Below are 23,295 nucleotides of genomic sequence, written 5' to 3'. Positions count from 1 at the left end.
GGATCAATGAAGAAACTAAAGGAGAAATAAAAAAAAAAACCTAGAGACAAATAAAAATGAAAACAAACATACAAAAATCTATGGGATACAACATAAGTGGTACTAAGAGGGCAGTATATAGCAATACAGGCCTACCTCAAGAAATAAGAAAAATCTCAAATAAACAATCTACACTACACCAAAAAGAACTAGAAAAAGAAGACCAAATGGAGCCCAAAGTCAGTAGAAGGAAGGAAATAATAAAAACCAGAGCAGAAATAAATGAAATAGAGACTAAAAAGACAACAAAAAAGAGCAATGAAAATAAAAGCTGGTTCTTTGAAAAGATTTTTAAAAATGACAAACAGCTACACTCACTAAAAAAAAAGAGAGAAGGCTTAAATAAATAAAATCAGAAATGTAAGAGGAGAAATCACAATGGAAGCCACAGAAATGCAAAGGATTATAAGAGAATACTATGAAAGCCCAACAAATTGGACAACCTAGAAAAATGGATAAATTCTTAGAATCATACAACCTTCCAAAACTGTATCAAGAAGAAACAGAGAATTTGAATAGACCAGTCACTAGTAAAGATTGAAACAGTAACCAAAAACCTTCCAAAAACAAAAGTCCAGGACCAGACAGCTTCTCTGGTGAATTCTAGTAAACATTCAAAGAAGATTTAATACCTATCCTTCTCAAACTCTTCCAAAAAATTGAAAAAGAGAGGACACTTCCTAACTGATTATTCCTCTTTCAATCCTTGGCAACCAATAGGAAGATCCTGGGGTCACTAATTAAGTCAGCATACATCACAGCAGTAGGTGAATGCACTATCATGACAGAGTGGGGGTCAGAAGACTTGGGGTCTAACCCTAGCTCTGTTGCTGACTGGCTGTGTGAGGTTGAACACATCACTTCAGCTCACTGAGTCTAGCTACTTCATTGTAGGATGAAGGATTTGGACAGAATTAGTGGTTCTCAAGTGCTGATGAGGTGCGGTGGATTAGAATCCCCTGTGGGGTTTTTATAACCTGTACAAGGGTCAAAATATGAGATGGAGGAGAAATGTGTACTCTGAAAACGATCCTTCAGATGAGAACCATTAGATTATAAATTGGGGTTAAAAGGGCTGGCCAAATGTGACCCACAGAAGTACTTTGCTTGGCCTGTGGAATGCTTTAAAGTCTTTGAATGTGAATGGCTTCAATGAAAGGGGGCAGCTCTCTACAGACTCCACCAACTCTGTTGACTTATATGCACCCTCATTCACTCACTTGTGTTACCTGCCTGGTCCCCGATTCCTGTAATCCCTATGTTAGACGATCTCTAAAGTCGTCCCCAGATCTCTAATCCATGGATCAGTACATTTCTGAAGTCCTTACTGTCTCTAAAATTCTATGGTTCCACATGGCTTTCCTTTCAGACCCGAGCACATGAAGTGTCTTGAAAGGGACTGCAGGGATGGTCTCTGACGTTCTCTCTGTGGTAGTAAGAAATGTTAATACACTGCGAGTCCTGCCTCTTTTCCAAAACTAGAAATTCAAAGGAGGCTTCAGGATCTACTAACTCTGCTTCTAGATGTCCTGATGGTCGGGGCAGGAGGGAGTCTGGCCCAATACTGAGATATGAATATAGTGAGAAAGAAGGGTGTGGTCGATGGGATTATTGTTTCTAAATCTTCACTCCTCCTAATTCTTCACATTTTCTGCATTGTGTCTTTGTAGTATCTCTCACTAGAATAGGAACAGCCCATTTCCCTGCCCCACCAGGGTTGGGGTCATCCATACAGTTCTCTTTAGGCTGATGGGATACTAATGGACATGATGTTAGCAGAGACTTGACTGTACTTTCCTGATTTGGTTTGGATTTTCACACTGTGAACTACCATGAAAAAAGCATGCCCTAAGAAGATGCTACTCCTTCAGTCTGGGAAATAAAGAACAGACTTGCACTCAGCCTGTAGCCTAGCCCAGCTCATCCACCATCTGAATCAGAACCATCCTGGCCAACACATAAACTTGTAGGTGAAAATAAAAGTGTGTTCTTGTAAACCATGACAATTTGGGGATTATTTTTTATGCGGCATTATTACGGCAATAGCTGACCACTGCAAGAAGGGAAGGTTGATGATCTCAGTGTGATGTTGCCAGATGGAAGTAAAAGGCATCTGGCCATCCTGTAGGCTCCTCAGAACAGCCATGCAGTGTGTACCATGCACACACCTCCTCTCTTCTGCTGTAGCAGAAGGCATGAGGAATTAAGGTGAGGTTTCCTTTCTGAATTCCCACAATCTTTTCCTCTATCTCTGAGACAACATGTAATGTAACACAGACTGCCTTGTTCTAGATTTATCCATGTGCCATACCTGCTATTTTCCCTCTCAACTGTAAGCTCCTGGAGAGCAAAGACTATGTCCTGATCGTTTTGTATCCCGTAGAGCATGTAGTAGAGCGATGGGCGTTTCATTGACTTGAAAAATACTCAGTGTTGAGTTGAGAAGAATAAAGTGGGCCCACCCCGTGGATGACAAACAGCCCTGAGAGATGCTGAAATCACAGCCAGGGCTGAACCATTAAAACCACAAGGGTGGCTTCCTTTTGGCCACAGTCTCCTGGACCATGAGGTGTTGTCAGTTCTCTGAGCCTGTCCTGCCTAAGGACACACTTAATGAAGGCCCTTCAGGAGAGAAATCTGCAGAGACAACCCAATTCCTACAGCAAGCACACATTAAGCACCTGCTGAGTACTGGCTCCACTCCGGGAGCAGCCTGGGTGAAACTGTTTAAGGTGGCTGGAAAGTCCTTAGAGAGGAAGGACACTTACCTGAGAGCTGGGTGGAGCAACCAAATTGATTCCCGGAGGGGCTGCCAGCGTTCCTGAGGGTGGGCCCATGGCAGAAGTGATGACTCGATATGGAGAACCCAGGGCATTAAGGGGGGTCCCCACTGCACTCAGAGTCCGTGGGGCACTCACTGGGGTGTCCGTGTAGCTGGAGTGGCTGTCCATTGGTTTCCCTGTGGACAAGGCTGCCGATGGGCTCATGGACGTGGAGCCAGAGTGGCCGGGGGAGCCTGTAAGGAGAAGAAGAGCATGGGTGATGGAGGCTGTGGAGCACCTGTGAGGACAGAGCCCTCACTTTTGTTTCCTGCATCTTTACCCTTTTTCCAGCCACATCTGCATACCTGTGAACCCAAGGTGCTCACACTTACACTGAGCTGGTCAAATAAAGGCAAGCAAAGAACAGAGAGGGAAGAGGGCCCGCTCTAGGACAGAAATACTCATTGAAGTTTTACTTCTCTGGTGCCCTGCCTGGAATCCACCTTGGATTGCATCAGATCAACAGCCAGGGCCACAAGGGGCACAGCCTACAAGCCTCTGGGCCTGGGCCACTGTGGCCTGGGCCGGCCAGACAGGGAAGGTGAGTCAATATCAAACCTCCAGGTCGGGGGTGGAGTGAGCAGGCGCCCAGGCTGCTCCAGAATTTCCTGCCTCAAGCTCATATTGCTCTGAGAATTGGGGCAGGGCTAAGCCTGCAAGTCAGGAGAAATTCATTCACTCACGTGCAACAAGCATTTATTAAGGTGCAGGTACTATGCCAGGTGCTGGGGATTCAGAGCTGAAGAGAAGACACTTCCTCCTGTCGGGGTCACATTCCATAATGATGATGGGGAGGGCAGAGGCTATTATGAGACTCTCGACTGCCTGAATCTTTTGCAGCCTTATGCCCATTAGGTTCTTGTCCTGCTTGTGTCTATAGCACAGGGTTTATCAACCCTCAGGGAAGAAGGCTCAGGAGGGCTGAGCATGGCTTAGTGACCACAGAGGCCCAGGAAGGCAAGTGTGGACAGGCCTGTGCAGACCATTTCTGCTTCCAGGGATAAGGAGCTGTGGCCAGAAGCGTGCGTGGAAGGGCTCTGGGCAGATGGTCATCTGGTACCATTTTTCCCAGACAGGTTGAGCCCAAGTTCTCTTATGGTCAGTCACAACTCAAGATGAAAGAGAAGGAGGGTTCCCCACTGTCATCTCAGGAGCCCAGCATGGAACATTCTCTCCAGAAGAGAGGAGCTATAAACCTCAGGATCTGCAGCCCCAAAGCAGAGATGAAAATCAATAGGGCAGTCCACCCGGAGTCACAGTGCTGGGTTGCTGCACGGGTCCGTGTTCATCCAAGGACTACCTCTTGAGTGCCTACTCCATGCAGGGCACAGTCCTGAGCCTTTAGGAGACATCAGTGGGCACGAAGTGTAACGTTAGGAGTAGAACGCAGCGGGGGATGTGCTCCCTTCCAATTCCGGAGGCGGGTAGGGAGCGTCAGAAGTATATTCTTTGTTTTTATTGGGATATAATTGACATATAACATTATACAGTTTCGGGGGTACAACAGAACAATTTCATATTTGTACATATTGCAAAATGGTTACTACAAGAAGTCTAGTTAACATCCATCACTACAGATAGTTACACTTTTTTTCTTGTGATCAGAACTTTTAAGGTCTACTCTCTTAGCAACTTTCATACATACAACACCGTATTATTAACTATAGTCACCATGCTGTACAGTGCATGCCCAGGACTTATTTATTTTATAACTGGAAGTGTGTACCTTTTAACCTCCTTCACCCATTTCACCCACCTCCCACCCCGGCCTCTGGAACCATCAATCTGTTCTCTATAGATATGAGTTTGACATTTTTTTTTTAGATTCCACATATAAGTGAGATCATATGGTATTTGTTTTTCTCTCTGACTTATTTCACTTAGCAAAATGTGCTCTAGGTCCATCCATGTTGTCACAAATGGCAATATTTCATCTTTTTTACAGCTGAATAATATTCCACTGTGTGTGTGTGTGTGTGTATTTATATGCCACATTTTCTTTACCCACTCATCCATTGATGGACACTCAGGTTGCTCCTCCGTCTTGGCTAGTATGAATAATGCCGCAATGAACATGGAGGTGCACCTATCTTTTTGAGTTAGTGTTTTCACTGTGGAACTATTCTTAAACATGAACATCCCACTGGAAAAATGTCAACCTGGAGTTTCTCTTGGCGCTTCTGCTAGCTTAGTCGAGGTCCACCTGTGGAGAGAACAGTCACTCCCACATCCAGGGAAGCTGTGACCTTCTCGTCACTCTACCTAGAGAGTTTCAGTCTCTCAGGACAACTGTCTCATGAACAGATAAATCCCCATCATCGTGTTCTAAGTACCACAACTGAGGATGAACCACATGCTGTGGGTCCACGGAGGAGTGGCGAAGGCGTTCAAACGAACACGTCAGACACTTACTACACGTCCTGAATAGCATCAGGCAATTTCCAAACATTAACCCATTCTATCCTGACAATGAGGCTGTGAGGACCGTTTCAACCTTTTACAGATGAGAAAACTTAGGCTCGGTCTTATCCCCATGCTGCTTCCTAGGGTGACTTGCCCCCACCTTCATTGTCTAGCAAGCTCCTATTCATCCTTCAAGGTCTAACTCAAGTGTCACCTCCTCCAGAAAGCCTTCTCTGGTGTTCCTGGTCTGGTTTGATGCCCTTCTCTGTTTCCTAATAACAGCCTGCGCTTACTTGTATCTTAGCACTTAGTGTACTGTGTTGCTATATTTGTTTATTTCCCTGTCTTTTCCACTAAACTGAGAGGGGGGAAAATAGTGCCTATTTTTGTTTCCCCACTCGTAGCACGGTAGCTGGCACTGCCTGGGTAGGAAATGGCAGAGCCTAGACTCAAACTGTTAGTCTGCAGCCCACGCTGTCTCCTGTGTGTGCTGTCAAGGACAGCAAAGATGATTTGGAGAGCCATCGCAACGCAAAGTACAAGATGACTCCATTATGAAGTGATCTCAAGCTGAAAGTTCATCTGAAGGAGAGAGAAGAGGGCAGCTTCCAAGACCTCGAGCCAGAAAAACCAAAAATCTTCCCAGACGGCCACCGAGTGGAAAGAACAATCTTAGACTCTTCTGCAGCCCTGGAAGGCGGTGACATTTACAGAGGCCCATGTATACCTTGAGCCTGTTACTAAGATAACATGTGACAGGTGAGGTAGGAGCCAGCCCGACTTGATGGGCGAGGGAGGAGCCGTGAACTCCGCTGGGACGGCAGCTGTCCTTCTCCACTGCCAGGCCATCTGAAGGAAACCGACTTTCCCTGCCAGCTTCGGCCTTCCAAAAACAGACCGAAGGGCCCTGCACTCCCCTTTATATTCTGCTTTACACGGATCTCAGAGAGACTGTGCCTCTCATTTCTGTATCCCCAGGGCGAAGGCCAGTGTCTGACACCAGACCCAGAGCCATGGGACAGACAGCAACAAGGTGCTGCTTCACGCATTCACCCACCCAAGAGTTTCCAAGGCGTAAGACGATGGTAACAGACATTTTAGGTGGTATTTTAGGTGATATGGAGGCAAATTTTTTAAAAAATATTAATAGTTTTATGTTTATTTTTACTGTTGCCTTCTGTTTATAGCAAGTGACTGGGCTTCTATTTTTGTATAAAATTATCCTCCTAAAAATAGCTATTTAAGTCTTCAAAAAAAGAGTAAATTGACCCAAGAAAAAGTCTACGTGCAAGGACACTCGCTATGTAGAATATCATGAAAATAGTATGCAAAGGAATAATGCTTAAGAGAAATATCAGCAGCACAAAAATATATAAATATGGACTTTGGAGAACTCAGAAGCTGTTTCAAGATTCAATTGAGATGATGTGAGAGAGATTTTAAATTAAAAGTGCACGGTTTTATTATTATTAATAGTGATAAAAAGTTAAGACAATCAGGGTATGCCTTGACTGCTCAGTGATGAAAATGGTGCACAGTTGTAGAAGGAAATAGTGAGTTAAAGTTCGGTTTGCAATGACCTTAAAAATGTGGTTTATTTCTGCTGAGTCAGTGACTCAGAAGAAGCGGGCGACTTTATAACCACTTTTTTAAAAAAATAAAATTCAAAAAGACAAATATAGGGGCTGACCTGGTGGCGTAGTGGTTAAGTTCACAAGCTCTGCTTCAGCAGCCCAGGGTTTGTGGGTTCAGATCCCAAGTGTGGACCTACACACTACTCAGTCAAGCCACATTGTGGTGGCATCCCATATACAAAATAGAGGAAGATTGGCACAGTTGTTAGCTCAGGGCCAATCTTCATCACCAAAAAAAAAAAAAAAAGAAGGACAAATACATCTTACACAAATGCATTTTGGTTCTTTGCCTCTCACAATGACCCAGTGGTCCTTAGAAACAAATACCCTTGCTTTTAGAAAAGGTGGAAAACAATGCCTTTAATGACAAAGTGTTTCTCCCTGGAAAATTAATCCGTTCTCACAAATAGACCCTAAAGCGTGCCCGTCCATGACATTTTCATCAGCCTCTTTTGCTCCAGCTCATTCTTTTTTCATAGCCACATGGGAACTATGGCCAGTACTAAAAGGCACCACAAGTTTTCTAGAAACCTGGTTTTTAGTCCAAATTCAAAGTCAAGATTTGCTCTAATGCTTCTCCCTGGCCTCTGCATCCCATCAGGCTTACTTACTCCCTGACCCACACCCTGTAGATTCTCTTTAACCACTCACAGTGTGCCCACTGCCAGATGCCTGGGAAATGCACAAATTCTGTACTCCACAGAGTTCATTCTCTTTGCTCAGGCAATGATTTTTCTAAAAATCAACTTAGCCGATGGAAAAGGAGCTTCTCTTCTCCCTTGGCAACATATCTAAGAAAAGTCTTTCTTATTCCTGGGCCTCACGCTCCCCAGTAAGGAGCCGGCACTCGGGGCCTCTAAATCCCTTTCAGCACACTCCTGTGAACATTGAGGTACGAAATGGTTCATTGGCATCTAAAAGAAGGAAGTGCAGGTGACGGCAGTCTGGAATGGTCTGAGTCTGGACCACTTGCCAAGAAACCCCAGTCATCACACCCTGGGCAATGTTAGACCTCCAGGTTGTTGGGGATCCCAAATTGCAGTCTGAGATGCCGAGAGCGTCACCAGGAACCAAAACCCTTATGTGATCTGCAGGGTACACACACTACACTGATTTCTAAAGTCTGTGTGTGCGTCAGGGCACCACAGCGTCAGTGATCCAGTCTATGCAGAACACGAGACTCCGAAGCCAAAACATCCTGGGCTGGATTCGAGGCTCCACCTCTTTACAGTCATGTAAACTTGAGCAAGGATCTTGACCTCTCTGAACCTCAATTTCTCATCCATAAGTGGAGATGTACATGTCTAACTCAGGGGACCGCTGAGAGCACCTGAGACCACTGGCCCAATGGTAGCAGCTGCAGTTATCTGCTACATGGTAAATGTGACGGAGGGGCTGTGTCTGGCTTGACTGTTATTGTAGAGGATTATGTACGTACAGGGTTTAGCCCAAGCCAGGTCAATGGTAAATGCTCTCTTAAGGATAGTCATTACCATACAGTGTAAGTTGCTTATAATATTTAATTTTCTGAGTTGGTTAGTAATTAGCCCCTGTTCTGAGCTCAGAGCACCCCTCCATCATCCCAGCCACCCCAACCATTCCCCTAAGATCCCCCCAATCTCCCCAAATCCAGCCTGGCACAGAGATATCCTCTGTGCTGACTTCTTTTCTTCATGCCTGATGCCCTAGAGGTTGTCACATATTTTTAATTTCACCCCCTTGCTGTTAACAAATATCATTGTGGTGCCTAGCACTGTGCCTGGCATGTGGGAGATGCTCAAAAAATATTTGTTGACTAATCAATGATGAGATAATTTTTTGTTAATTAATGTATATAACTATAATAGAGTTCGTCAATAGAAATTATTTGCATAAGAAATCTATGTCCCTGATGTTTACCAAAATCGAAATCACTGAATAACGAATTGCATGTGTGTTGAGGGGGGACTTATTGAGAAAGAGAAGCCCGGGTGCTTGGAACTACAGAATTCTTACCAAGGTGAGGAAGTTGCTTAGCAACCTCATCCTCAGCCAATAAAAGTAAAATGTCAAATGCGAGTCTTCCTGACTGGCTAGACAAGGGAGCAAAGGCTGGGCGCTTCCACCCCTTTGCTGCTGTGCCAGGGTAGAGAGTTGGCTGTCCCGTTAGCAACCCTCTTCAGGATGGAATGGAAACTTGTAATGAATCATTGATATGGGCTAATACCCACCCACGAGGAAGTCGACAGAGGTAAAGACTTGCTATTTCTAAGAGTCAGACGTCTCCATTTGAAGTCCAGGGAGCATCAGGGGGCCCTGTCCCACTCTTCTCTCTCCCACGGGGGGTGGCACAATCGCACACTCAAGCCTGCCTCCTTTTCTCCAATGGAGGGATGTGGTGCATAAGCTTAAGAATCGTAGAATATTCAGACACCTGGCTTATTCTTTCTAGCCTGAGGGAAACTTATTCACACATCCTTTCCCCGCTTGGCTTGTAATACACAGACAGGCTGCTAAGCAAGGTAGGCAGGGGCTTGCCATATGAAGGCATTTAATTGACACTTTAATGTTACCTCCTCCGCTGAGTAACAACAACAACAACAACAGATAATATTTATTGAGCAACTGCCATGAGCCAGACATGGTTCTAAACACTTTACGTATATTGATGCAGCTCATACATACAAACCCCTTTGAGGTTGGCCTTCTTAGCTCCATTGGACAAATGCAAAAACTGGGGGACAGAGAAATTAAGTAACTTTCCCAAAGGAACACGGCTAGTAAATTATACAAGTGGCACTTGGATCTAGGGGAAAAGCGGCAGATGTGGATTTTAATTCCAGCCCCACCATGTACCACACTGCTGTGCAATTCGTTATAGCCGTTCCTCAGGACAGCTCCTCCTTTATACCTCCCCAGCCCAATTTCTGTCCCCACTCCTGACCTTCCCAACCCGACTCGTGGCCTCTCTCAGGATTTTGACCCTGGCACTTTCTGACTAGGATACTCCCCATCCTGAGCTCCCAGCTCAGCCCAACTTTTCCCTTCCTCTTCCTTCCACAGAAGAGCTCTCAGATGCCATGGATTTGTTAATATGCATCGTACACTTAAATTGTTATCAGCACTTTCACATAAACATCAGAGCTGCACAGCCACCCTGAGATTGGACAGGAAGGTATCTTCCAGGCACACAGCTCCACATTTTAACAGATGTGGATGCCAAGATATTAGATGCTGAATTCCCAGGGTTTGGGGAGCAGAAGTAGAAGAAGCCACATTTTTTTGATAGAAAGCTTTCTCTGCCATCAAAGCCCTTTCTGGCTTTCTAATGGGGAAAATAAAGGAACAGTGATGGAAGTGGGGAGCGTCTGGGAGAAGAGATTCTCCTTCTGCCCAGAGGTTCAGCCCCCTTGGCCCCTCAGCAGGAACGTAAGGACACAAAAATGCAGCTGCCGGTGGATGGGCTGACTCCGCTGCGTGCAGCCCCGACTAGCCCAGCCAGCCAGCCTTTCAGGGCCCACACAGGGCAGTTCCTCCTTCTTGCAATCCCCAAAGGAAGGCTGGCTGGCTGTTCAGGATGGGGGATGGGGGTTGCTTCTTCTAGCGCTTAGATGAGGGGGAGGAGGAGAGTGGCATGCCTTCCTCTCTCTCCCTCTCCTCCACTCCCCCTGCCTTCCTCCCATCTCCTTCCACTGTCGCCCCCTCCCCTAAAATCTGTGAAGATGGAGGTAGTGAAAAGCAGGCAAAGATTGATAATCAGCCTCATTATTACCAGCATTATATATAATTATAGCAAAATCTCACTCATTTGGATCAATTGAGAGAAAAATCAGTCTAAATTCGTGACAAGTTGGCAGATTACTTTTAAATTACATTTTTATTACTTCTAAGTAATACACGTGAAGAGTTTGTGTTTCAAGTACCACAAGCTAATGGTTATTAAGTGGGGATTTTATAAAATCTGCTTTCAAAGACTTTTGTAATTAACACCCCGTTACTATGCTAATGATGCTCCACCATGCTTTTTAAATTGCTTGAAAACAGATGTAACTTAAATAGGCTCAACACTTCTACAATCTTATTTGCTTAACAACCTTTTTTGGTTATTTTTTTGGTGAATGAGAAAATAGTTCATACCATGAGCAATTTAATCACCATTCCAAATTAATTGTCCTAAATTAATAAGGCCATATTGTTTGGGGTTAGAAATCAGACTGTCGGGACTTGAAGAACCACCTCATTTTATAGAAGAGAAAATAATCCCAGAGAGGTTGCATGACTTGCTCAAGGCCACACAGTCAGGACAAAAACACAGAGTCTTCTGGCTCCCAGGTCCCAGCTTATTTCACCCATTACATACTGCCCTACCTTCACAAAACTCTTTATAATTATCTGCCATTTATTTCCATACCAATTATTGGTTCAGTCAGTCAAAAAATATTTGTCGAATGCCTACTATGTGCCAGGCCCTTTGCTAGAGACTATGGATATAGTGGTCCTTCCTGGAGGCCACTGTCTATCCCAATCAAGCTTCAAACTGTCTCAGAATAGTCGACAGGGCAGGAATTATCCCCATTAGACAGATTAGAAGACTAAGGTTCAGAATGATTAAGTGGCCTTTTCAAGTACTTTTTGTGAATTATTACAGACCTAGAATCCAAGTTCAGTCTAGCACAATTTTTGTCAACCTTGCTGCATGTAACTAATGGCATTTTGCTTACACACCACCCTTCCCACCTGGGACCAAATTATGACCCTTGCTGGTACAGATGGATGTTATGCCATTCCTAACACATAAGAAGCACCAGAGGATCCTGGAGCAAGGGATCCAATCACAAGGAATGGCTGTCTGTCCCTTTAAACCCCTTCCATATCCTGGTACATCATGTACCAGTCAGTTCACGAAGACAAATGCCAGTGAGTGTTTCAGGCGTTTGCGGAGAGTGCCCCCCACCCCCCACACTCCTTGTTCCTGAAGTCCCCGAACACCAATTCTGTCCACACCCAGCTCTTGAATCCAAGATCCCAATCTCTTTCTCTGTCTGTCTGGACTTCTGGATCAGATATGCTCTCCCCAGCCTCTAAACATAGACTGTCTTCTAAAGCCCGCCGTCATCTTAAAACACAATGAACAACATCCCCAGCGCAATGTCACCACTGGGTAATGCACGTAGCGATATTTGTTCTCAGGTTCTAAATACCTAAGTTCTTTGGATCCATTCACTTAACCTCAGTCTCAAGAAACATTTCCAGAAATAATCCATCTCTAAATGCTCTGCAGACTTCAGAGCTTGTAACCAGTTTATACATTCCTTCAGGGCAGGGGATGGGTCTTAATTCTTGGTATCCTGCACAACTCTTGCACGAGCCAGATGCTTAGCCAACGTGTGCTGGATGACTGATTGACGGGCATTCTCGGCACAGTCTAGGATGTTCTTTCCTTGCTGTGATCACTAACCTTTGCTCTGCTCCCCACATTACTAGGGCTGAGAAAACACAGGTACTATGAGCCCCAAATCCCCCAGGAGAGTGTTTCCCCATGACACTGGTGACCAGCAAAAGGAGGGACAAAGGAGATATTGAGTGGCAAAAATGAAACCCAATCAGCCCAGAAGACATATCTCAATACATTTATTAAGGACTTTCTTTACTGCTCTTCCAACTTCTTGTAAATACTTTTGGAATTAAAGACCACAAGCCTTCCCATTTTTCAAGTTCAGATGTTGAACTGTGAAATTCCATCAGGCATTTGAGGTTGATGTTGGACCTAGAAACTCTTGCTGTCTCTTTCACTCTTTCACCATCACTTACAGTATCTGATAAAGGGAGCAAGGGGCTCCAGCTTGTTTAGTTTGCAATTGAAGAAACTCAGGGGGTCATGACTTATCCGGGTCACTGGCCTGGGGCCAGGCTCTCCCGAAGATTGTGGGGCTTCGAGGTCCCAGGTCAAGTCTCTCTTTCTGCCAGATCTCATGAGCACCTGCCCTGGAATGATTTGCTAAAACATAATTTTCTGTAACTGGTGCAGAATCCGTGTCTTGCTTACTTCACCCTGTCAGCATCTCATAGTGCGCAGTCTGACACTTTAAGGACAGGCGTACCTCCTCTAAAAAAACTCTACGTACAAAATTCGAGTCTAGTACCATGGTCTCCAATTTTTCTGAAATGGGAAAGGGGAACTAACTTTTATTGTGTGTTTACAATTTTCCAGGCTTTATTTTATTTAATCCCTACACCGTGGAAGGTTAACGCTGACCCTACGTGGTTGATAGTTACTGAGTTGTTTTACCAAAGGCTGGAGGGACGACTCTTTGTGGTTCAGCCTCCCTGTCCTCTTCCTGCCACCCCATGTGTCCCCCCTCTCTGAGCGGGCTCAGGGGAACCTAGTTTGAAGACCACAAACAGCTACAGGTCCTGGGAAGGCCATGCCTGCTTTCCCAAATGTCCCCATCTGTAGCTGGGGGGCTGGACCCGATGACCTGCACGCCTTTCTGTCTAGCTTTGAAGATTCAGCTTGTGACAGGGAAGCTGGGGGAAGGAAGAGCTGTTTAGAGCTAGTGTTGGGAACCACTGGTAACTGGAGAACAATCAGAAATGGTACCAAAACTTCTCCAGAACGATCACCCAGGCGTCGGCAACCTCCTAGAACACAGCACATCTCTGTGCATTAGTTTGTGCATTGACCACAGCGGCTTTCGCTCTATGACAGAAGATTTGAGCAGTTGTGACAGAGATCCGATGGCCAGCAAAGACTAAACCGTTTATTATCTGGCTCTTAAGAGGAAAAGTCTGCTGATGCTTGCCCTAGAATGTGTTAGAAGAAAGCGGGGTCCACCTGGAAAAATTTTGGCCTTTGTTGTAGCAACACCTTTGAGAGCTCAGTCCCCTGCCCCCATCCCAGTCACTGTACTCATTTGCTGTCATTATGCATGCTCAAAAGAAAAAATGCATTATGAGCCCTATGTAAGTTGTGAAGAGCACAGAGTAAGAACTGAATATATTAGTTGCTCTTGTTTCACATAATTCACCCATTTGAGGCAGATCTGGGATTCCATCCCCACACCCCACCTCGTCCCCACCCTTTGCCCCCAGCAAGCAGCAAGCACAGTGTCGGGCTTAAGCACAGCAGCCCTGGCCTCTGCCTGGATTTGGATCCTGGGTTTGCTCCTTGCGAGCTGGGGGATCTTGGGCAGGATACCCACCCTCCCTGTGGCTCGACATTCCTGTCTGTAAAATTGGGGTGGTAATAATAATACTTCCTTGTCTCCTACAGTCCTTGAGAATATTCAGTGAGATGCTGCACGTAACGCCCTTGGAAGGGGATTTGGCACATAGTAGGTCCTAGTAAATGTTAGCTATTATTTTCTTTCTTTTGTGAAGATCACTGAGTCAGGACCTGGGTCAATCTCATGAGAGTCAGCAAAACCCAGGCATTCTAGAAAATAAACTTCGTACATTCCCTGGACCTCCATATCTTCTACTGTTAAATAAGAAGAGAAAAATAGCAGCTTCCTCTGGAAGCCCCTGGCATTCCAGCCACCCAGTTCTGGTGGCTAAGTTCTCGGCAGATCCAGAAGCTACATAATGAGAGGAAGGAAGAGGTGGGGAATTTAGATTACTCTTTGCACAATTTCTTCCCCGACTTGCTATTCAGCTCTCTATCTCTTGGTAAGATTGTAAATGTTTCAAAAAATAGTTTATACTAAATATATTCCTTCCTAAATCTCATAAACAATTACTCCTTCCTACATAAACCCTAACCACTTACGCCCATGATAGGCCCGTTAGCCACCCACACATCTGTGGAGGGGAAAATTATGTTCTGGCATAAAAATACACATACACACAAACACACACACACACACACACACCCTCCTGCCGCATTCTCATATTACCCCCCATACAAACACACATGCACACACACGCACATGCACACACATTCAAGTACCTCCAACTCAACCCCTCCTCTATGGCTTTTCTTAGGTGAAAAGCAGAGTATGCTACACAAATGGTCAGGGTCAGTTGGGCAGGACCCTTGCAAATCACTAGGCCCCCAGGAGAAGCCACCAATTAATTCTCCAGAGGTCACTATTGCTCCTGAGTGACTGCTAAGCTACCCTGTGTTTTATTCCTCAACGGCCAGTCCATTGTGTGTGCAACCCCTGAGCAGTGCTGAGGCTGGATTAGGGCTCCTCACCTGCTCAAGGCTTCCCAGAGCAAGTCTGAGGCCCCCAGAAGCTGTGAGAAGCAGCTCATTAGAGCATCGAGTCTGGAGCCAGACTACCTGGGTTCCAATCCTTGGCTGTGCCATTTTCTAGCCATGGGATCTTAAAGAAGTTACTCCACCTCACAATACCTCAGTTTCCTCATCTACAACAGGAGTATGATGCTGATGGTAACTGTACCTACTCAAAAGGTTGTCATGACGATTAAATAAGTTGCTAGTGGTAAAGTGCTTGCAGTGGTAGCTGCTCTTAGCAAGAGCTACAGCGCGCTTGTTAGCCAAAACGAAAGACATCCCCTCTCCCTGATCTCCTTCTCACCCTGAGGATTACTGCACAATTGGATGGGGGGATTACAGGCTTTGTTTTGCCATCTTCTTAGAGGCAGCAACTGTCTCATCCAGGCAAATCTCTTACTGAGCAGCTGGCAAAGCCAGGACTTGGCAGGGAAGGAGAAGAGAAGAGTTCTGTCCTCATCACGTGGCAGGGCCCGGAGCTTGGAGAGTGGGCAGCTTTGTGGGTGCCCAGGTAGTCACCACCCTTCAGCCAGTTGGACCAGTCTCTGGTTCAATGATCGGATGAGAGTCTGACATCTGGTACACACAGCCCCAGACACAAATCCCAGGTGTTACCTCCCAAGGGTGACACTACTTCCCTAGAGAGCCTCACACAAACCACAGGAGACCCCTGTGGCTCCATTTGCTAATATATAAAAGAGCGGAGGGTATACACCAAGTCATTTAATGTGTGCGGCGCAACTCACTGCATTGGGGCAAAGGTGGGGAGAGGCTGCAGGTGACACCCGCTCCAATCTTCAGGTTTCCCCTGTACCTGTGGGCGAGTCCTGCCTTGCTCCCTCCTTCCCTCCCTCCTCACTGCAAGTGCTCAGACAGACCTCCCTGCAGATGGGGGCTGTGTCCCTTGGGCCAGTGTTTCAGCAGCCACTTAACTGGTGCACGCAGACAAAATGGAAAAAATCAACAGAACTAATCAAAATAATTGTTCTCCTCCCTCAGGAATGACAAGGAAAAGCAGCAGTAGAGGGAGTCATTTAAACAACCTAGATGACCCTATCCTCCCACTCCCCATGTTGTGGCAACCCCCTTTCTTCCACACTGCACTGTGTATTTCCTTTTATCTGAAACCTAATTATACTAAGTACCAGAGCTCCCACAATTATGAAAATCTGAACCAGCAACATATGTGGGTCGTTGTGGATTTAATTTTATTTCACCAAATTCCTAATTCTATAGCAATGTTTGACTTTTAAATTAATTTGCATGTTAGTACTGGAGCAAAATGGAGGGGTAAGTACCAAATATATGGGCAACATCATAGTAGCTGCTTTTTCATGTACTAGTGCATTTAATTCTCACAATAGTACTCATGATGGGATTATAAGCCCCATTTTAGAGATGAACACACTGAGGCTCAGAGAGGTTCCGTACCTTGCCCAAGGTCACACAGCTAGTAAGTGAAAAACTAGGAACCCAACTGAGTTTTCTCTCTCTGTCTCTCTGTCTTTCATGCTTTTTTCACTCTATCAGACCGAAGGAATATTGTGATAAGTTTGAGTCAGGGGATTTTCTGGAAGGGCTTTCCCACTCAACCCCACATAAACTTAGACTAGTCCCTGCCTTCCTCGAGGCCTCAGTTTACACATCTATAAATGAGACGTCTAAGATGCTCCTTGAGCTCTCTGACGCTAACGTTTCAAGATTCCAGCGGGCAGCCTCCGTTGAATTTTGGACTAAGACCTTCTTTCTCCAGTCTTCATCTTGGCTCTCTCTCTAAATCCCTCTGCCTTCAACCCTTTTATTCACCCCAACTGCCACAGAGGGTCTCCTTGACATTCATGAAGCCGTAACCTCACAGACCTCAGGGGTCCCGAGAATCTCACGGAACGAGAATCTTGTTCAGAAAACTGAACTCAGAGGGAACAGAAAAAAGCGCTTCTAAGCTGTGAATGGGACCAAGATGGGAGCTGGGAAGGCTTTTCACACCCAGGACCCAACTATAAACTGGAGATCAGATGTCCAGGTCACAGCCTTGGCCACCGCTCTCACTGGGTCATGTCACAAGACTGGACCCACTAACTTAAACATTGCCTCTTTGAGGAACACGTCATGGCCCTCCAGTCTGTGTCGCCAAGCAATAACCTCCTTGTACATCTGATACGGCACACACCACGCAGCACTACAACGCGTCTGTGTGATAAGTCTACCCTGGTCCAAGCGGCAGAGACTGTCTCATTCACAGCTATATTCCCAGCGTCTAACACCATGCTTGGCTCAGGTGCACCCGGTGCACCTGAACGGATGAGCAAGCCCCCTGGCCCGACGCCTCCCAGGCAGGGACCGCAGCCACCTTGCAATGTCCCCGCGTGCCTCACAGAGGGTTCTGCCCAGGGAAGTAGGCAAGCTTTACTCCCAAGCCTTCAGATGAATTGCCTATCTGTCCACACAGGAGGTCAGGAGATCAGGGACTTTTCAGTTCTCAAGAACTAACAAGGATTTCTGCTTTGTCCTGCCTGCCAGCATCCGCAGGGCAAAAGCTCCACTTTGGCTCCCAAGAACACGGTCTACGTGCCACCAGCTGACAAGTGAGAGGCCAGTTGGTCAGCTGTTGGTTCCATTTACTCAGAGCTGGGCGACTGCTGCTTCTGTCACTGAATCCGGGGAGCCTTGGGTCACATACGCCTGGGCGTCAAGGCAGCCCCGTGAAGTGTGACCAGGCTGCCTTTCCTGGCTTGGCGACTCAGATCTTGAGTCTGCGCTTTTCTAAGAGCCCAGACCCCCCACACCTAGATCCTGAGATCCTGACCCTTGGAGAGCAAATGATAGCAGAGACCCTTGCAAGGGAATTGGGGACACCAGCGTCAGGGGAGGGGACAAGAGGCTATTAGCAAATCAAAAAGGAAGAAAACAGAGGAAGGAAAACACGGTGGCAAATTAAAGTGCTATGTTTTCTTTTTAAAAATCCAATTACAGGGAAATCTGCTTTTAAATAAAACCATCACGCCGTAGTCATGAAGTATCCCAGGGACCCTTAGTATATGGGCGAAACCTCTTAATCACATTTCTTCTCATTGCAAGTTGGATCATAGGCACATCATAGTAATTTCCCTTCAACTCTCCCACTTTTCACACCCAAGCAAACACACTGCTGATAACAATGCTCTTATTTTATCCTTGTCTCAGATATATTCTCAAGCATGTTGATTAGACACCCTCCTTAGAATATCCACATCTCCTCTCATCTGTTCGCTCGCTCTGATATGCACATAGCCTCACCTACGGACCATTCTCCCTCTCTCTCTCTACCTCTCTTTCTCCCCCTCTTCCTCTCTCTCATGCACGCACGCACACACACGTTCACACGAAAACACACTGTATGTGCATATAAACACCTACGCCTTTCTTCTAATTCGGTACTAATCCGGTTATCCCTATTTCCCCACCTCCCCTCCGTCTCTCCAGACAGGTCCACACAGGGAAGCCCAAGTGACATACTTACCGCCAAAGCCTGTGGGAAACTTCATGAAGTGAGAATAATTGCCATACATGTTTACTCTTCAGTTCATAGTCCGTTCTCGTGCGTCTTCTAAATAGCACGGCCTCTCCCGGCTCCCAGGCGCGGCCGGGCTCCCTTCAACTTGGGCTAACAAGAGTGGTCATCGCTTCCTCGCAGCCGGGGGAGCTGGGGCTGGCCCAGCCCTCTGGGATTAGTCAGGAATCTGCCTCTCGATCTGAGAGTCCACATAGTGCGTCGGAGCCGGCTGTGGCGGCAGCAGCTGGTGCCTGTCAGTAACCACGCATAATGCCGCCGCCGCCGCTGCTGCTACTCTTGCCACCGCCGTCGCTGCCGCTTGAGATCCTGTTGCTAGTTTGATTAACTCAGGGTTGGGCTGCTGCGTGCGACTCTTCCAGCTCTCTGCGCCTCCCCAGGGGTCCCTACCGGTGGCAGGATCTATTATCTAGGAAGCCAATCGATGTGTGACCGCCCCAGAGCAGGTCAGGAGAGTCGGGGGAGGTGGCAGGGGGCAGAAGACTCTTTAGGTACCTTTTCCTCGACTTGCACGCACCCCAATCAATGCGGTTTTATTAAAATGCGTTTTCTCGCTCCGACTTCCATCTATCCAATGCGCTTGGTATTTGATCTGCGAAAGGAGGTGGGGGCGGGGGCCAAGAGAGAATAGAGCTCTTTCATAAGCACGAGATGGGAAAAGTGTGAGACTCCATCCCCAGCCATGGAAAACTAAGAGAGAGCAGCCCTTAGATTTGGGGTAGGCCTCTTGGCTTTGGTGGCTGGAAGCATTTGTGTTCTAACAATGGAAGCTCAGCAGGTGTAGTTGGGAGCCAGAGCTGGCTCACACGGAAGACAGACAGGTAGGAAGGACCTGTTGGCTCAACACAATGGTCGTTCTCTGATGTTTCACTGGAGGGATAAATTCTCCTTATATACCACTGTCATTGTGTCACCTGTTCAAAAAGCACCTCTAAGTCCTCACTGACTAGAGACTTTCTTGGGTGGAACCAACCCACAGATCAAAGAGTCTAAGTACCTCTTTGATGTTTGAGTCTATTATATATTCCCACAAGCCACTGCTCAGCCTATACTTGAACACCTCCAATAATGGGGAGCTCACCACTATCCCATTCCCTTTCTGGACAGCTCTTATCACGAGGAACGTTTTTATTGAGCTGACATCTGCCTCCTCTCTGCAGCTTCTGCCCCCAGGCTCTAGGCTGCTCCCTGGAGCTGCACAAGAGAAGCCTGTGAGGTCGTGCACCGTGGGATCTTCCGCAAATTCAGGGACAAATCTCCCATGCCCATCCTCTACCACCTCTAAGCATTCTTGCCTCTTTCATTCATTCCACGTATCACCAACAGTTCAAGTCTATTCACAACCTATCCTTTTCCTATGAAACTACTCCAGTTTACACAGATACCCTCATGATGGGGAAGGAGGTTGGCCAGACTTGGATGCAATGTTCCAGATATGGCCAAATCTTCTCATGACTTATGTGTTGGCAGGGTAATTTGGGTGCTGTCACCTCCACATCAGGAGTCAGTGTCATGGGCTGAGCTCTGCGGAGCTGGAACAAGGATGGGAAGTTTTCTCCTGATGCAGCTTGGCACAGAGAGAGCCAGAGAGGTAAGTCAAATCAGGGCCCCATGGGAAAAAATCAAGATCCAAATGCTCACAGAATCCAGAACAAAAACTGAGAACAAGGGGGGAAGGGCCCAAGATGGGGGTCAGTGCAAAACCAAGTCAGGAAGGAGGAAGAAAGACCCATCACTGTGAAGAGCCTTGCAGTGCCTGGAGCTCCCTGGGGTGGTTGCTGGTTCAGAACATCATTGGAGAACCATCATGGACATGGGCAGTGCAGAACACAGGAGGACCGTTTGCTTACTTGCGTTAGCTTCTGGGCAATCCCACATGCTCATTCATGCGGAACTAACTTGACAAATCCTCCCCTCCTCAAATTGTGTTCTCTTTTATACACATTCTCCATCCCATTCTTGGGCGATTGGTTAGGGGGCCAAGATGCAATACCTTCCTATATTCCTCTGAAATAAAAACATTTGGATTCGTTCATCATCCCAGATCTTTTGGGATTCTGCTCCTTTCGTCCAGCGTATTTCCTATTCCTCTCTCCATTTCATAATTTCTGAAGATCTGATGACCCGCTTTCCATATTTTATCCAATTCATTGAAAAAAATGTTGAAAAGGACGTAGCAAAGACAATGTCTTACAAATACCACCAGAAACTCCATTCATTAGTGCCATGGACACTTTGCTCTGCCATTTACTAGTGATGTGGCCTGGAGAGGCTGTATCTGTAGAGACAGCACCAACTCAGGAGCCAGCTTTGCTGGGTACAAATCCCACTTCCATTGCTTCCAGCTTCACGATATTGGCAAGTTACTGAATCTCCCTGGGCCTCGGTTACCACATATGTTCGTTGTGAGGATTAAATGAATCAGTGCATGTTAATCACTTAGAATATGCCAGATACATAGTAAATTCTCAATATGTGTAAGCTATTTTTATGATGATGACGACGATATAACTTAAGCAAGTCACGTTACCCCTTGTTTCCTTTTTCTCATTTGTAAAATGATAGAGCAGGGCTAAATGAGTTCTAAAATCCCCTTTAACTTTAAAATTCAATGCAAATTAATCTGCCACCCATTCTATAATTGTCCATTTTCTCCAGAGAGGTATCTGAAGCAAATATCTCACTGAAGTACAAACTAGTTTTCTATCATACACCAGTCAGAGAAGGAAACGAGTTATTCCAACATGGTGGCTTGTGGGTGTGTTGGTGCTGGCAAGCGTTCCTCCAAGTACTCAAAAACCAGCCTTTAAGAAGTTCTCTCTAGAGCAGCTGGCCCCGTGGCCTAGTGGTTAAGTCCAGTGCACTCCACTTTGGCAGCCCAGGGTTCAGTTCCTGGGTGTGGACCTACACCACTCATTGGCAGCTGTGCTGTGGTGGCATCCCACATATGAAATAGAGGAAGATTAGCACAGATGTTAGCTCAGGGCAAATCTTCCTCAGCAAAAACAAAAAAAAGTCCTCTCTAGAGGCTCCCTCCACTTTGGCAGCCTGGGGCTCACTGGTTCAAATCCTGGATGCAGACGTATGCACTGCTCATCAAGCCATGCTGTGGCGGCATCCCACATAGAAGAACCAGAATGACATACAACTAGGATACACAACTATGTACTGGGGCTTTGGGGAAGGAAAAAAAAAGAGAGAGAGGAAGATTGGCAACAGATGTTAGCTCAGGGCCAATCTCCTCACCAAAAAAATAAATAAATAAAATTCATTAAAGAAAAATGTTCTCTCTAGAGCCTTGCCCATGGTCAACATCAACATCAAGATGATTTGTTGGTGGTTTGTGGTAGATTCTACTTTCTTCCTTTCTTACCAAGTTAAGTACACCGTCTACTTATTTTCCTTACAGAATAAAGACCATTTTCCTTAGCCTGGGGTGGGAAGGCCTCAGCATTGTGTCTCAACCCACCTTTTGAGTTCTATGCAGAGGAAAATGCTCTGGGAGAGTAATCACAAGGCCCAGGGTACACACAGCAACACTACTCTCCAGCTGTGTGAACTTGGGTAGGCTCACTTACTCTCTGGGGAATGTGCCCACACTGCTGACCTCAGTGACGTTTCTGGGTTTTTTTTTGTTTTGTGGATGATGAATGTGAAGTGTGTTGAGAGTTGTGCATGTTTCGTTTTGGGTTTTTGTTTGCATGTTTGTTTTACTGTAAAGTTCTATACAAAAACAAGGAAGCAATATTTTCTTCTTGTTCTTTCTTCCCTTTCTCTGATGGTCCCTTCTGGTCTGACTGTTTTGCTCACTGTGGGAGCACAGTATGTTCATTCCAACTTTTGATTCATTTTTCATGCCCATTTACCTTCTCCTGCCTGTTTTCCCATATAAATTGTTTTCCCACATAAATGCTAGGACACACAGTAGGTACTCAATAAATAATTTTGCATTAAAAAATGCTTGATATGCTTATACCAAAAACATCCCAGCATATTTTCCTCATGACACCTTCCATATGGTCTAACATCCCATAACAAGCCATAAACTTTGCCTAAAGTACAAGAAATATGAATGTGGCTTTTCTTTTCAATCCACATTTTTTGCTCGGCACCACTGTGTCCTGTCTAAAACCATCGATACAACAACATTATCCTAACCTAAGCCCTTCCCAGACACCCCCACTGACTTCAGCCACTCCTGTGTCTCCAGCTGTTACTGAATTCTCATTAGGATGTCAAACGAAAGACCAAACACTCAATGTCCACAGTGGGAATTAGCTAACTCATTCATAAGAATTCTGAGCTTACTTCTTGTGAAGGCTAATTTTCTATTCCTCTTAAATGATATATTCTGCTTTTATTAAAGCCATTAGTCCCTCTGAGTAAATGAAAAGGGCATGTGTTTTCACCAGTATGTTTGACACAGACTCAGCCTAATATCTTATATTCACCCTGGTAATGAAAGGATGTAGCTTTACCATGGTCTTTTTTTTTTTTTTTTGCTTTTGACCAGTAGCAATAGAAAATAATATTTTGCAACAAACGCAACTGAAAGATCAAAGTCATTTGTTTGATAATTGCCAATAGACATTAGATATAAAATTTGGATGCAAATATCTCCACACTGAT

The 23,295-nt window shown here is 45.8% G+C and overlaps 1 protein-coding gene and 1 long non-coding RNA gene across 6 annotated transcripts in view; one reads left to right on the top strand and one right to left on the bottom strand.

Moving 5' to 3' along the window:
• RXRG (retinoid X receptor gamma) overlaps nt 1-19,262 on the bottom strand; it is a 52,454-nt gene extending 33,192 nt beyond the window's left edge. For 2 of the 5 annotated variants that reach the window (XM_070497213.1, XM_014841161.3), the window contains exons 1-2: nt 18,616-19,244; nt 2,808-3,055 (exon numbers count right to left, since the gene is read on the bottom strand). In XM_070497213.1, coding sequence (XP_070353314.1) covers nt 2,808-3,055; nt 18,616-18,664 — 297 coding nt within the window. In that variant the 5' untranslated portion in view covers nt 18,665-19,244. Of the gene's footprint in view, nt 1-2,807; nt 3,056-18,615 lie in introns of all 5 variants that reach the window. The other 3 variants (XM_070497212.1, XM_070497214.1, XM_014841159.3) reach the window with 2 other exon arrangements.
• The window catches only part of LOC139041976 (uncharacterized), a 28,766-nt gene continuing 24,450 nt past the window's right edge, over nt 18,980-23,295 (top strand). The window contains exons 1-2 of the long non-coding RNA XR_011498108.1: nt 18,980-19,112; nt 20,137-20,257. This is a non-coding gene — a long non-coding RNA (uncharacterized lncRNA). The remainder of the gene's footprint in view (nt 19,113-20,136; nt 20,258-23,295) is intronic.

This window comes from Equus asinus, chromosome 25, assembly GCF_041296235.1.
Source record: "Equus asinus isolate D_3611 breed Donkey chromosome 25, EquAss-T2T_v2, whole genome shotgun sequence".
Classification (NCBI taxonomy): domain Eukaryota; kingdom Metazoa; phylum Chordata; class Mammalia; order Perissodactyla; family Equidae; genus Equus; species Equus asinus.
The sequence above is the reverse complement of the archived record's forward strand: the minus strand, read 5'-3'. Positions and strand labels throughout refer to the sequence as shown.